The sequence below is a fragment of the Mytilus trossulus genome, chromosome 14, assembly GCF_036588685.1.
Source record: "Mytilus trossulus isolate FHL-02 chromosome 14, PNRI_Mtr1.1.1.hap1, whole genome shotgun sequence".
NCBI lineage: Eukaryota > Metazoa > Mollusca > Bivalvia > Mytilida > Mytilidae > Mytilus > Mytilus trossulus.
This window is the reverse complement of record NC_086386.1, coordinates 77,664,705-77,681,233: the sequence shown is the minus strand read 5'-3', so window position 1 is coordinate 77,681,233 and position 16,529 is coordinate 77,664,705. Positions and strand designations below refer to the sequence as shown.

Genomic DNA, 16,529 nt, shown 5'->3' with positions numbered 1-16,529 from the left:
TTCAATGTAGCAAGAAATTTCCGCACCAGAAGGCGTCCTAAATATATATGTACAATACTTTGAGACAGCAACAAAAAGGAGGAGTGATTAACATCAGAACACCATGTTTTGTACTTGTCTGACATGCTGGGTCACATTTTACAAGATAACATTTCAGACAAACATTCCAAACAGACCACACTAAACACTGCATGCTGGGTAAAATGAAAGAATAAGATCTGAATTTGAATGTCTGAAGAATACTTAAATGCATGATTCTTGACCTCAGAGTGGACAAAAGACCTAAAAGGTGGTGTCACCACTAGTTTATTGGCGACAGAATTATCAGAAGTGCAACTTGTCAGGTATGACTCAACAACTTTCAGGTTTATTTCTTTGCATATTGCATGAATTGTCAGATGAGAAGATGATTTTTTTCAATGTTTATGAACATATTAAAGAGAACTCATTTAGGGCCTGTGCTGACTATGAGACTTGGGTTTCGTTAATTTTTGAAGGCCATATGGTGACCTATAATTGTTTACTTCTAAATCATTTAGTCTCAGGTGGAGAATTGATCTCATTGGCAGGACCACATCTTCTTATTTTCATAACTTGTAATTTACCATTGTCGTTTGAAAGAATTCAAGTGTGGATCCCTGAATTTTATAAGGATTGGAGTGCATACTTTCCCAAAATATGGACCGACAGACAAACAGTATACCATAATATTATGGTATACTGTTTGTCTGTCGGTCCATATTTTGGGAAAGTATGCACGGGCATTTACAAAGTTACCTGTATCAGTGGCAGGGATGGAAATAGAGTTATATAGGAAGAGACCTCCTTGTCATTTATGTATTATGAACTTTAAATTATATTGGTGGTCACTGTGGATATGCCTTTTACTGCAAATGTTAAATAAGTAAAATAAAACAGTATTTTTTTTCATTATCTTTATAAAAACAATATTCATGTAACAGATAAGAATATTCATTGTTTAGTCTTCACTATCTGTCAAATTACTTTCACCAACGACCTTTTAAAGGCTTCATATTTTTGGTCCCTAGAAGCATTCATATATAAACTCATTGAATGCTGACCCTGTTTTAGACATACAAGCATTAGCAACCAATATTCATTAATCTTCTCATAATGTCAGCTGCAATTATCAGTCTCTTGAAATTTCAAATTGTCATAATCTTCCAGAAATGTTAGTTGTCACTGATGAGCTTCCATAATTATTAACTATAATTTTCATTCCTGAAATCTAAAGCTGTCACTGACAATCTTCCATACATTATTTACTGAAGTCAAGATAAAGTTTTGATGGAAGATTTTAGGTTTTGCCTTGTCATATTTCACTGTGCCTAAGGTTTTAACACAAATAGTCATCTGTCCTCCTGATATTTGATCTAAAATATATATCAATAAAAAATGGTGGCATTAATATTTTCACTAGAACATTAAAGACAATCTTAAAAGTATGTGTTTTAATTATTTTTTTCCAATTTGTATGTAGACAAGTTTTGAGCTTTCATAGTATTGCAGAGTTCCCGAAAAGTGGTGGTCCTCAGGATTTTACCACCAAAATTTGGCATCTATAGGACTGACACTGAATAAATTAAGCTGAATAATGAGCATAAGTATTTGACTAAATATCTTCTATAGACATAAACCAGATGCTTTATACGACAAAAGTATGGACACAACATTTAAGCTTGATACAGCTCTGAATTTGGATTGTGATTAAATAGTTGACACAACATTGGTTTCTGACACAGAATGAATGTGGTCTAAGAACTTGAACATAAAAATTTTTAAAAAAAATATTGGACATTTACCTTTTATGGTCCAATATCCAAAATCTAAATAGATGGTTAGATTCAGCATATCATAGAACCCCATGAATTCAAATTTTGATGAAATCAAATAATGTTTAATTTTTTACCCTTTAGACCTCAATGTGGACCAATTTGATAACCAGGCCCAAATATCAAAAATCTAATTGAATGGTTAGATTCAGCGAAGAACCCAATATATACAATTTTTGTTGAAATCAAACAAAGTTTAATTTTGGACCCAAATTTGGACCAACTTGATAACTGGGCCCATAATAAACCAGATGCTCCACAGGGCGTAGCTTTATACGACCGCAGAGGTTGAACCCTGAACGGTTGGGGCAAGTATGGACACAACATTCAAGCTGGATTCTGCTCTAAATTTGGATTGTGATTAAATAGTTGACACAGCATAGGTTTCTGACACAGAATGAATGTATTCAAATGAACTTAAAATTTTTGTTTTCTCTTAGAGCAATTCACTATGCTGTTGAATATTAATCCTCTCAAAAAAATGTTTGAAGAAATTTTCTTTTTATTTATGAAATTTCAAATGGGGAAAATTGAACCCAATTTTTTATTCTCATCCCCCTTTCCCTTATTCCAAAACTAATTTCAATTAAAATATTCTAATGGAGTTTGCAACAATTACTACTCATTTAAATACATCATAAAATATTAAGATGTAAAAAAACTGCTTGTTATCACTGAATGGTAAAGATTATTTAAATTTATCAGTTGGTAGTAAAAAGTGAATATACATTGTATATTGTATATAACAAAGATTTAAGTTGATTCTGGACAAAGAAAGACAACTCCAATTAAAAAAAAATCATGCAGATATTTCTTGCTTACTATACTGGACAAAGAAAGATAACTCTTATTTAAAAAAAAAATTGCTATTTCACAATATTGTGAAATTAGATATTTCTTGCCATTGCACAATACTGTGCAATTGAAAAGACTTGCTATTGCACAATACTTAATATAAAAATTTTAGATCCTGATTTGGACCAACTTAAAAACTGGGCCCATAATCAAAAATCTAAGTACATGTTTAGATTCAGCATATCAAAGAGGCCCAAGAATTTAATTTTTGTTAAAATCAAACTTAGTTTAATTTTGGACCCTTTGCACTTTAATTTAGACCAATTTTAAAACTGGACCAAAAATTAAGAATCTACATACACAGTTAGATTTGGCATATCAAAGAACCCCAATTATTCAATTTTTGATGAAATCAAACAATGTTTAATTTTGGACCTCAATTTGGGCCAACTTGAAAACTGGGCCAATAATCAAAAATCTAAGTACATTTTTAGATTCAGCATATCAAATAACCCCAAGGTTTCATTTTTTGTTAAAATCAAACTAAGTTTAATTTTGTACCCTTTGGACCTTAATGTAGACCAATTTGAAAACGGGACCAAAAATTAAGAATCTACATACACAGTTAGCTTCGGCATATTAAAGAACCCTAATTATTCAATTTTGATGAAATCAAACAAAGTTTAATTTTGGACCCTTTGGGCCCCTTTTTCCTTAACTGTTGGGACCAAAACTCCCAAAATCAATACCAACCTTCCTTTTATAGTCATAAACCTTGTGTTTAAATTTCATAGATTTCTTTTTACTTATACTAATGCTATGGTGCGAAAACCAAGAAAAATGCTTATTTGGGTCCCTTTTTGGCCCCTAATTCCTAAACTGTTGGGACCAAAACTCCCAAAATCAATACCAACCTTCCTTTTGTGGTCATAAACATTATGTTTAAATTTCATTGATTTCTATTTATTTTAACTAAAGTTATTGTGCGAAAACCAAGAATAATGCTTATTTGGGCCCTTTTTTGGCCCCTAATTCCTAAACTGTTGAAACCAAAACTCCCAAAATCAATCCCAACCTTTCTTTTGTGGTCATAAACCTTGTGTCAAAATTTCATAGATTTCTATTAACTTAAACTAAAGTTATAGTGCGAAAACCAAGAAAATGCTTATTTGGGCCCTTTTTGGCCCCTAATTCCTAAAATGTTGGGACCGAAACTCCCAAAATCAATACCAGCCTTCCTTTTATGGTCATAAACCTTGTGTTAAAATTTCATAGATTTCTATTCACTTTTACTAAAGTTAGAGTGCGAAAACTAAAAGTATTCGGACGACGAAGACGACGACGACGACGCCAACGTGATAGCAATATACGACGAAATTTTTTTCAAAATTTGCGGTCGTATAAAAATCTAAGTACATGTTTAGATTCAGCATATATCAAAGAACCTCAAGAATTCAATTTTTGTTAAAATCAAACTAAGTTTAATTTTGGATCCTTTGGACCTTATGTAGACCAATTTGAAAACAGGACCAAAAATTCAGAATCTAAATACACGGTTAGATTTGGCATATGCCAAAAAAAACCCAATAATTCATTTTTGGATGAAATCAAACAAAGTTTAATTTTTTACCCTTTTGGCCCCTAATTTCTAAACTGTTTGGACCAAAACTCCCAAAATCAATCCCAACCTTTCTTTTGTGGTCATAAACCTTGTGTTAAAATTTCATAGATTTCTTATTACCGTAGTTATACTAAAGTTATTGTGCAATAACCAGGAAAAATGCTTATTTGGGACCTTTTTTTGGCCCCTAATTCCTAAACTGTTAGGACCAAAACTCCCAAAATCAATCCCAACCTTTCTTTTGTGGTCATAAACCTTATGTTAACATTTCATAGATTTCTGTTTACTAACACTAAAGTTTTTGTGTGAAAACCAGGAAAAATGCTTATTTGGGCCCTTATTGGCCCCTAATTCCTAAACTGTTGGGACCAAAACTCCCAAAATCAATCCCAACCTTCCTTTCATGGTTATAAACCTTGTGTTTAGATTTCATAGATTTGTTTTACTTATACTAAAGTTATAGTGCGAAAACCAAATGTCTTCGGACGACAACGACGGCAACCACGACGCCAACATCATACCAATACAGGACAAAAAAAATTTCAATTTTGCGGTCATACAAAAAGGTCAAGTATCCACAAAAAATACAATTTTTCCTCCATGATAAATCCACAAAAATTGTTTCTGGTGTACAGGAAAATTCAAATTTTCACTTTCGAAAAATGTGGGTTTTTTTTTAACGTTTGTCCTGTTTGTATACAGAATTCCTTAAAAGCACAAATTTGTGGAATCACAAAAAAAGGATAAAATATAATCCTATTTTTGCACAATCAGTATTAACGAAAAAATAAATAATTTTTCCTCCAATTATGTGCAATCATGTGATTTGGGCTGTGTTGGATAGAAATCGACCTATATGCAAATCCATGTATACATGAACATCACTTTGGTTGCTTTTGGAACATTCAAATACAAAATTAAAGATGAATTTTGTTCTGTGTTTTCAGGTTCTTATGACAACTCAGTTTTCAAACAGTAACAGACTTTTCATAGGGATTTTTTCAACCCGAAAAAAGTTAATAGGTGTATTGAAAATTATTTGCATAAGGATAATATCTAACACAGCTTATTTAATGCATCAAAACAAACCTGTTAAAGACTGACAATCGAGTGAATCAAGATTATGTTCTGAGGTAGGTATTGTATCATAGAATTTAATGCATCAAAACTAACCTGTTAATGGCTGACAATCGAGTGAATCAAGATTATGTTCTGAGGAAGGTATTGTATCATAGAATTTAATGCATCAAAACTAACCTGTTAATGGCTGACAATCAAGTGAATCAAGATTATGTTCTGAGGTAGGTATTGTATCATAGAATTTAATGCATCAAAACAAACCTGTTAAAGGCTGACAATCAAGAGAATCAAGATTATGTTCTGAGGTAGGTATTGTATCATAGAATTTAATGCATCAAAACAAACCTGTTAAAGGCTGGCAATCGAGAGAATCAAGATTATGTTCTGAGGTAGGTATTGTATCATAGAATTTAATGCATCAAAACAAACCTGTTAAAGGCTGGCAATCGAGAGAATCAAGATTATGTTCTGAGGTAGGTATTGTATCATAGAATTTAATGCATCAAAACAAACCTGTTAAAGGCTGGCAATCGAGAGAATCAAGATTATGTTCTGAGGTAGGTATTGTATCATAGAATTTAATGCATCAAAACTAACCTGTTAAAAAGGCTGGCAATCGAGAGAATCAAGATTATGTTCTGAGGTAGGTATTGTATCATAGAATTTAATGCATCAAAACAAACCTGTTAAAGGCTGACAATCAAGAGAATCAAGATTATGTTCTGACGTGGGTATTGTATCATAGAATTTAATGCATCAAAACAAACCTGTTAAAGGCTGGCAATCGAGAGAATCAAGATTATGTTCTGAGGTAGGTATTGTATCATAGAATTTAATGCATCAAAACAAACCTGTTAAAGGCTGGCAATCGAGAGAATCAAGATTATGTTCTGAGGTAGGTATTGTATCATAGAATTTAATGCATCAAAACAAACCTGTTAAAGGCTGACAATCAAGAGAATCAAGATTATGTTCTGACGTAGGTATTGTATCATAGAATTTAATGATCTCTTCTAAACCCTTTACAGCATTGCCGTTCCATACAACAGTAGCTGAGTCTAGATATAATTTCTGTAATAACTGTAAATAAAATACATGTTTGTACAACATGAATAAAGAGCATCAACATGTATGATCATAATTAAAAAATCTAATCGTTAGTGATTATTAGAATGTTAATTGTAAGCTTATTCAACATAATGTACAAATGCTGTGTGAAATTCTTTAAACATGTATTGTTTAATGTTATCTTTAATTAAGTCTATCATACATTTACAGAGGAACACTGAACACTGAAGCCAAATTTGTGATTTTTTTAATGTACTAAAACATATATATCACATTTATAAAATATCAATGAATATGATATGTATTTAGAAATTAGGACATTTAGCATCTTTAGTACATGTAGTAAGTTATTATAATTAAATTTCGGAGACCAGTAGATTTTATCAGCTGGTAGTCCAGGGGGCCAGTAGAAATTTGTCGATAACATCATTGATTGCATTATAATCTCGTTCTGTTTACAAAAACATTTACCAGCAAAATCAAAAAATAAAAATAAGTGACATTCAAAGGGAAGATTGGATTTTTTTTTATGAAATTGACAAAGAGGAAACAAATAATATAAAAAATCCTGGGAAAAAGATCACAAATGATTAAATTATATAGTCGCTTGCAATGTAATAAATTGTATTACATGTGACAAACTTGCTGTGACAGACTTAATTAAGAAATGTATTTTTGCAACGGGATCTTCAAATTTTAAGTTTAATCCATGTAAATGGTCATGATCAATCAGAACAGCACAAAGAATCTACAGGAATAAAGGAGAGGAAAGAACCCAAGAAACCAAAGGCAGGGTAAAATCATTGAAATTCAAATCAAATCATTTTATATTTGTGTTTCTCAAATGAAAGTAATTTTTGCAGGATCAGTAGAGTTGGAGCGGGACTAGGGGATTTATTTTTGTCCATTTGTCCGGCTGGCCAGTACACAAAAAAACTTAAATTCGACTCCTGTAAAGTGACACACTTCTTAAACACAGATAATAAATTTTTATTGGAATGTTGTTTATAATGGTTTAATTTAACAAAATGTGACTTGGATGGAGATTTTTTACATTGGCACTCATACCACATCTCCCTCATATACATATTAGGGTACCAGTACACAACATGGTACATACATGTCTTTTCTTGTCTGTGGTTTCATAATACAGTTTGGAGAACTGCTCCCCTGCTTCTGCTGCTTGATCTACTTTGGTGCTGAGCTCCTAAATAAATACAACAATACATTATGTAAATTATTACAATTACTGTTGACTGTAATCTAAAAAGAACAATTCACTTCACAAGGTATTTTATCATGATGGCAAAATCTCTGACAATGCAAAAACAATGATTAGGTCTGGTAAAGTGTGGCCCTTTTTGTGGGGCAAATTTGTTTGATTAAATAGGAAATCATTGAAGCTTGAATGGAGCTGCCCTCACCCCCTTTATGAGAAGGTAACCGCCATTGCTCTTGGAGAGAAGCTCTACTGTGATCGATAGTTGAGTTTGACATATATATATATTTATACACTGTTAATGCTAGGATTTCAAACGCCTGTGTTTAAACCAGATATAAATATATGTGGATATATGTGTCTCTAGGGCCACACTTAAAAATATTTTGGTTTGCCCAAACCCTACCCAATGGTTGAGACAGTGGGTAGGTAGGTAGGCATTTTCTTTTTTTTTTCAAAAAAATAAATTGAAGTATCAGATGTTTATTAGTCTTCATGCCTATTTGATTAAAAAAAACTTCTTTAAATCAGGTCAATAAAAGAATTTGAGTAGGCAGCTTTTTTCTGGGTAGGTAGCGTTTGGGCAAACAAACCTATTATTTATTATAGCCTAGTTTAAACCCATTATAATTATTGAGAGGACAGCATGATTTAGTCAATATATAGAGAATAATACATGGCAAAATCCGTATCATATGTCGTATCATCCCGAGACATCAATATCAGCCCGAGGTAAAGGCCCTCGGGCTGATATTGATGTCTCGGGATGATACGACATATGATACGGATTTTGCCATGTATTATTCTCTATTTTACAACAGAATGCAAGTTCTTATTATTATGGTACTAAAGTGAGGGTGGTAATGGGGGTACCTTCATGATGAATAACAGTAAAAATTCTTGCCAAAAGACGTAAATGGTAATTTTTGGTGTATGACAATCAAATGCACACTTTCTTTTAGACAATAAAACTTCAACTGATTTTGTATATCAAGTTATTTTTTTTCAAAAAATGACAGACGTCTGATGAATCACAATAAGGATATATTTATGAATCATCGTAAAATTTTAACAAACTTAACGCTAACAGTAGCTGAATGACTGTTTGACATTCAAGGGCATTACTACCCTCATAAAGTAGATGCATTATTCACATTATTCTGAACAGCTAACTTAATAGCAGGATTGCCGATTTTTTTGTTAGCGTGACCTGTGAAAGTAAATTTGTTTGTACCTTGAAAACGGGAAATGAAGTCTAGTGGGACACAGGAACCAACAAAAAAATGAGAATTGCTCACATACATAGTGTAAGCGGGATACGGGAATCGGACAAAACAGTTAAAGCAGGATCGGGAATCAGAACCCCCTTAATAAGACTTTAATAAATTTCTGAATTTACAGTAATCTACATAGTATGATTATGTTTAAGAGTCAGTCTACTATAAAACTATAGTAGTCTCAGATCATGTTGATTATCAATATCATTTTGATCATGGTATTAATTTTTCAGCACACAATTTCCAAATAAGCCTTTATTATCAGGCAAATGTTACAAGTTATAATTGTTATATGTTGTCAGAAGACAAAAAATGATCTATTTCATGTTTGAGAGATATTGAAACTGAAAATTTATAAGCTAAAAACCTTTAGATAAATTCAAATTAATATAAAAGCTACGGTGTATAACATGCTATAGGAATAAATATTACAGTATTAGACAGTGAAGATGTCATGCCTACTCTGTTGTGAAATTTCCGGGATTGACTCTAAAATTAATATTTTGTCTTTTGTGTACCAGTTGCGTAGCTGCTGGGTACCAGTTGAGAACTGATGAGATTTTTTTTCACAGGGCCTTGACACTTTTCTGGGTAAATTTGTGTATTTTAAATCCCATGCTCTTCGAAATTACAATACAAACTGCATCCTGGCGATTTATTGACTTGTTCTGACAGCATGCATTACACTGTCATTCAGTCATTCACTCAGAGCATTTCTTTTCGTTGTCCCAAAGACAAAAATATGACACGGGGGTCATTGCCGAACTGTCAGTGTCACTGATCAAGCTTAACATGCAAATTCAGTTATTTTCCATTAATTAATTCAAATGAAATGATTTTCAGTTTTGACACTTTGCAAATCTCTTACAATGAATTGGTTACTGTATAATAGACGTATTTACAAGGGTGGTAAAGGGGGGTGCTTGCATGAAAAAAACGTGAAATAAGACATAATTTCACGTTGAACTTGAAATAATTTCTGAAATGGGAGTTGCACGAAAAATGAGTACTTTCATGTGAACCTTTTGTGACTGAGTCACTGTTTTCTTGTATATATATCATTTGCAGTGTTCCAGCTATAGGATTTCAAAAGGGCAGGGTGCAAATCCTGAAAAAGGGCATTTAACGCGTGATATGATAATATGAAAAGGGCATATTTTAATAAAAGATGTAATCAAACATTGTGTTTATTCTTTCAATCACAGGGTATACAAGAACAACATCATTAGCCCATATAGAATTCTATCTTTCTACTTTTAAGGCTGAAAAACTTGTCAAGCAGCTTGTCACACAAGTTTTTTGATCATTGCTTGGCACAGTTGAACTTTATATGCAGTATGTTTTTAAAGATGACCTGTTTCATAAACATTTTACCAGTTTCACCTTTCTACCCCTGCTGTGCTTAAATTCTATCAAAAATAAAGAATACAGAAAAAGATGACCAAGGCACCCTACCAACACTGCTACTAAGACCCTCTTTAACTTTTCCCATAACTCAAAATAAATACCTAAACATATATATTCTTAAGCCAGAAGTATGTAGACATATTTTAGAATATTTAAATGGGTTACTCTATGCTAGGAAAAAAACCAGATTGAGTTATCTTTCTTTATTCTGGTGTGCTCCTTCTTTTGAGGATTATAAACAGTACGTAAATATGATCACAATATGGCGGCCGATTTTGTTATTTTCGTATCAAAAATGAAGGCAGTTAATGACAAATACTTCTGAATTTTCTGTTTATTTCACAGAAAACAAGTGAAACAATGTTTTCAAAGAGTTTATTATGGTTTTCAACTTTCTGTCATTACGTTTCCTCCTTGAAACTACGGTAGACATCGCAAATTGTGCCCAAGTTGTTGTATGCACATTTCTTCAAAGATAATTGCCGACTGACCGATTGCATTTCAATGAATTAATGTTGAAGATCATTAATGACCCATCCGATAAACGGATTACCTATAACAACAGATTATGACACCAGTTGTAACCGTTGATTAGCTTGGGGTCGTAAACTAAGTCATACACTTTCCCCCAGGTCAAATTTAGTAATTAGCATATCATATCAATACAAACAAATTAATATGCAATCGATCTTCAAAAAAGGCAGGGCGCCCTGGAAACTATAAAAAGGGCACAGGGCGCCACTCGGGAAAAGGCGGGCGCCGCGCCCTCTGAAAACGACCTAGCTGGAACACTGATTTGTATATTAACTTGATATTCCCAATTTAGTATACACATTTATGATAAAATTGGTTTACAGCTTTCAAAAAAATATTTCTTGACAATCCCAGCCAAGTGTTTTAATTTTATTTGAAAAATACCGAGCACGCAAAATTAGACTTTGATAATCACAATGCACGTAAAATTAAATAAGCAGAACACATTGAACGACTGAACGTCAAATAAAAAAGTAAAAACATGTTGAACGTGAAATAAAAAATGGCGATCAAGTTGCACGAAAATAACCCTTTACTACCCTCATTTACACATGTATGCAAATTTGTCCGCCATTACATAACATCACACAGGTTCCGGTAAACTTTGACTTCATAATTCAAAACATATGACGTCACAACTAAAAAGTAATTGTTGCTTGACATCAAAAGGTTATTTGGAAGTTATATAAGGTCATTCGGAGGCAAAATACAGCCAAATACCAAAATGAGTAAATAGTAATAGGTAGAATAACTGTGATAAAAACTCTTGTTTTACCTATTTTAAACCACCTTATTATTTCTTTGCCTAATCCTTCAAACAGTGTATTCCAAAAAATTAATGACATTTTTTATTCGTTTGTATGGAATTCTCCTATTCATAGAGTGAAGAAGGACGTATTGATTAAAGAATATTTGGAGGGAGGATTGAAAATGATAGATCTTTATAGTTTTACCATGGCACTAAAATCATCATGGATAAGAAGGATTTTTCAGAGAGATAATAAGTGGCAAAGTATTTTGATGTCAGATATTGATAAAAATAAACTTTTTAATTGTGGTGTTCAGTATATCAAACAAGAAAGTTTATATATCAAAAACAGTTTTTGGAAAGATGTGTTCAGAGCATGGGAAATGATTACTGATAAAGAAAGAAATATGGACTATGAATATTTTTTATCAAGTCCTATTTGGTTTAACAATAGGACATGTGGGATCAGAATTGGTAATAAGCCTGTTTTTTATCAACATTGGTTTAATCATGGTTTACAATATATGTTAATGATGTAATAGATGAAAATGGATGTTTTATTTCATTAGAATTGTTACAGCAATGTTATGATGTCAATGTAATTTTTTTGAATTACATAAGTGTTATTTCTGCTATTAAAAAAGCTGCAAATAATTACAAAAAAGGTTCATATAAGTTATGTTGTCCATTTATTCCAGCTTCCTTACAAGTTTTTTTTAAAAGTAGAAAAGGTACTAAAGATATGTACAAAATACTCATAAGTTATAAGGTGACTCCTACAGGACAACTGAAGTGGAGTGAAATATTAGGTGAAGATCTCATTTGGAAACATATATATATTCAAACTACCTTTTACAGTCACTGTCAATACTAAACTGCAGTGGCTTCAGTACAGAATCAACCATAGAATTCTTGCCACAAATAAATTTTTATGTAAAATCAACATATCGATAACCCTCTATGTACTTTTTGTAAATTAGAAGATGAAACCATTGAACATATTCTGTGGAATTGTGAGATTATCCAAAAATTTTTACATAATGTATATTATTGGTTCTTATCTGGTGGGGTAAGCCTGCCATTGAATAAGTTGAATTTTATTTTTGGAGATGTAACAAAAGTTAGAAAAGGTGACCCATATAATTTGATTTTTCTATATATGAAACAATATATATACAACAGTAGATGTTTTTCAAAAGATCTTTCAGTCAGTGCCATTAAAGAAAAGTTAAAATATATGTACAATTTAGAAAAAATAATGGCAGTCAAAAATAAGAGACAAAAACACTTTGATACCATGTGGAATGCATTTAAAGTATTATTTTTATAATTCAATTTGTCATTTGTTTTTAAAATCTATATTTATTGTCAAAACTAACATAAAATATTATTGTATCTAATAGCATAATTTATTATGTACTGAAAATCTTACAGGATATTTTTTATAATTTTTATTTTTTTAATTTTTTTTTACAATTCTCAAGTGCCACACAGTAAATAAGTTTATAGCTGCAAAACCAATGTTAACTCTAGGGGACGACATCAAAAGATCAATGTAAGACAAAAATTTTAATTCAAATAGTTTGGGGGTGGGGGTTGAACTGCTGCAAGATTTGGTTGTCTGACATTGATTTTTACATATATCTATATGGGTCAATCAATTTTTCCCAAATTAAGTTAAAAGGGTGGGGGGGGGGGGGGGGAGTCAGTGAAAAAAATATGTGAATTAAGTTTTTTATCCTTTTTTGAACTTTTGATGTCGGCCCTAATGTACTGATTTTTTACTCTTTCTGGAGGCTGCTTTGTTGACTATTTATGGTCCGTAAATTTTCCTGAAAAAAATGAAAAATATATCTTCTTGAGGACTTGCTGTATATTTGTAATGCATTGAAGGTTTTAAGTCATTTGTATTAACATGATTAAGACCCACTTGCCCGTAGTTATTTTTTTCCAACATTTGATCCCTAAAAACCTGTATCTACTATACAAAAGGTGGTTTTTTTAACAAAAAAAAAGATAGTTAATGCCACAAGGGCTCAAGGGACACTATTATTCTTGTTTGTATTGTTTTCAATATTTCATATCAGGGCCTTTTATAGTCCACTATACAGTATGGGATTTTTTTCATTGTTGAAGGCTGCATGAAGCATGTACGTACAGTGGCCTATAATTGCTTTCAGCCATCTTCATTTAAACTCTTGTGGATACTCTGATAGTCATGATTGTTATCCTATTGGCAATCATACTACATCTACTTCTTTTTGTTGAGCCTGAGTCTTTAGTTGCAGAAAGCTCGACATAGGGATAGTGATCCGGCGCCGGTGTTAGCTAACTTCTGAAAAGCTTTATATTTTAGAAGGTGTAAGTCCTGGAGGCTTCATACTTTTTATATCGATGCCTCATATTACGAAGTTTCCATCAGTCACTTGTCTAATGTCCTTGACCTCATTTTCTTGGTTCAGTGACTACTTGGATTTTTTTATTTTTTTTGTATTAATGTTAAATTCTTTCTTATTATACATGTTATAAGTAATAGGATAATTATATTTGGTATGTGCGTACCTTGCAAGGTCCTCATGGTGAACAAGGTTAAGTTTTGGTGGTCAAGTCCATATCTCAGATACTATAAGCAATAGGTCTAGTAAATTTGGTGTATGGAAGGACTGTAAGGTGTACATGTCCAACAGGCAGGTGTCATCTTACCTTGACCTCATTTTCAGGGTTTAGCATGTTCAGTGGTTATAGTTAAGTTTTTGTCTTTTGGTCTGTTTTTCTTATACTGTATGCAATAGGTCTTCTATGTTTGGTGTATGGAATGATTGTATTAAGGTTTTCATGTCTAGCTGGCAGATGTCATCTGACCTTGACCTCATTTTCATGGTTCAGTGGTCAAAGTTAAGTTGTTGAGTTTTGGTCTTTTTTTCTTATACTATATATGTAATAGGTCAACTATATTTGGTGTATGGAAATATTTTATGATCTATATGTTGGCATGGTCAGTCTTGCATGTTTATTTGAGCTTGACCTTATTTTTATGGTTCATTGCACAGTGTTAATTTTTTGTGTTTTGGTCTGTTTTTCTTAAACTATAAGCAATGGTCAACTATATTTGTTGTCTGGAAGATTTGTTAGCTGTACATGCCTGCCTGGCATGATTCATCTGACCTCAACCTCATTTTCCTGGTTCATTGGTCAATGTTTAGTTTTCTTGGTTAATGTCAAGTTACTGTGACAGTTGTAATAAAGCTTTATTAACACAGGTCAACCATTTATCGTCCCCTTCCGACGGACTTTCATCGTTTCCTCAAGACCATACTCACAAATAGTGTCAAGAGAGAGCCGATTTCAATTTTCATCTCTCCCTTGACACCATTTGCGAGTATTGTCTTGAGGAAACGATGATAGTCCGTCAGAAGAGGACAATAATGGCTGACCGTGTTAATAGAGAGCCATATCTCTTGCACATTAAAGACACCCTTGTAGATTTCAAAAAAGAGTAGGCTAATGCCGCTACAAGGCAGCACTTGCACCTGCAAAGTGGAAAGGAAAATTTTTAATATAAGTTGCAAAACTTGTTTCCCAATCCACTATAAACAAATATTTTTAAACTAATAAAGCTTTATATTTAGGACTACCAACATAATATCAATGATTAGTAAAGAAGGTGAGACATTTCAGCGTGTGCACTCTTGTTATATAAAAATTATTTGTTTTTATTGTATCTTCATTAGAACATGGTTTAAAAATCAGAAATGGACAGACTAAAAATCATAAAGAATCATTTATTGGTGAAAGGGAGAGAACCCTGTATTACTACAAATCTTTGTAGTTTTGATTCATCTCAGGATTGCTTGCATTTGAAGAGTGGTCTTCAGAAGGTAAAATATTCATACTTCTTATTAGACAGATTTTAGAAAATTGCCATTCGGTCATTTGTCTGATATTAATGATGTTAGACAGTTTTTGAATTTTATGACTTGTAGAAATCCTTTAAATTTTAGTAATGTTTTTCCATAGAACATGTCCCACTTATCATCTTACAACAGAAACTTTGTTGGCCAAGTGATCTTAATATATAAAAAAGAAGATATTGTATGATTGCCAATGAGACAAATTTCCACAAAAGACCAAAATGACACAAACATTAACAGCTATAGGTCACTGTACGGCCACAACAATGAGCAAAGCCCATACCGCATAGTCAGCTATAAAAGGCCCTGATAAGACAATGTAAAACAATTCAAACGAGAAAACTAACGGCCTTATTTAGGTAAAAAAATAGATAGTTCATCGTCTCTATCAGTAGCCTGTGAACACTAAGGCTGTGAGTTTGAACCCTGTATTTGGCAGGTGGTTTCAATTCCATGGTAAAGCTGAAAGTGTTGTTTTTTAAACACTAAAAAATCTTTTGATATGTGAAAGCTGATCAGCATAACAGAGAAATGTGGTCTTCTCTACAGCTGATTTACTGATATGTGTAGAGCAAGACTTTGGTTAGCTTGCTTTGTTTGTTTATTGTACAATAGTAATTTTGATAACATCCAATCTAATTTAACTGAAATATTTACAGGTAAAAGTTTGCCTATATTTATTATTTGAAGATGTCAATTTTAAGTACATGTACAAAGCTTTGGGAAAGGTTTAATACAAACAAAGCAGGCAAGCCAACCAAAGTTCTACTCTACAAGCTTTATGAAATTAGCTGTGAAAAATTAGTAAAAATGAATTCTCTATTTTCTGAAAGGAATGAGACACTCATTACTTAGGTTTACTTACAGTCAGGGGTACTACTTATTCGCGTAATTTTTATTTACTTGAGGAAGTAAAAATAAATATACAAATATATTTATATGTTGGACACTTGTGAATTTTATTTACTTGTATAGGTAACAAAATAATTGGCTGAGTTATTTCCCTTAGACATTCA

The 16,529-nt window shown here is 32.3% G+C and overlaps 2 protein-coding genes across 3 annotated transcripts in view; one reads left to right on the top strand and one right to left on the bottom strand.

Moving 5' to 3' along the window:
• Nucleotides 1-953: 953 nt before the first annotated feature.
• On the bottom strand, nt 954-9,467 carry LOC134695625 (NTF2-related export protein 2-like). The gene is made up of 4 exons (XM_063556934.1): nt 9,346-9,467; nt 7,538-7,624; nt 6,285-6,429; nt 954-1,394 (listed from the first exon to the last, which is right to left on the bottom strand). Exons 1-4 carry the CDS (start codon nt 9,367-9,369, stop codon nt 1,237-1,239), a joined length of 414 nt encoding a protein of 137 aa, XP_063413004.1. The 5' UTR covers nt 9,370-9,467; the 3' UTR covers nt 954-1,236.
• LOC134695624 (malate synthase-like) overlaps nt 9,432-16,529 on the top strand; it is a 51,360-nt gene continuing 44,262 nt past the window's right edge. Inside the window, exons 1-2 of one of the 2 annotated variants that reach the window (XM_063556933.1) lie at nt 9,432-9,504; nt 15,334-15,480. In XM_063556933.1, coding sequence (XP_063413003.1) covers nt 15,355-15,480 — 126 coding nt within the window. In that variant the 5' untranslated portion in view covers nt 9,432-9,504; nt 15,334-15,354. Of the gene's footprint in view, nt 9,505-9,550; nt 9,681-15,333; nt 15,481-16,529 lie in introns of those variants that run through there. The other variant, XM_063556932.1, reaches the window with a different exon arrangement.

Bases quoted from the DNA above. Each gene is read 5' to 3' on its own strand.
- LOC134695625 (XM_063556934.1), bottom strand. From the start codon at position 9,369: ATGACATCTTCACTGTCTAATACT. The intron at 7,625-9,345 runs GTAATATTTATT...GTATTTATTTAG, and splicing joins CATCTTCACTGTCTAATACT to GAGCTCAGCACCAAAGTAGA. The intron at 6,430-7,537 runs GTATGTACCATG...TTTTATTTACAG, and splicing joins CCACAGACAAGAAAAGACAT to TTATTACAGAAATTATATCT.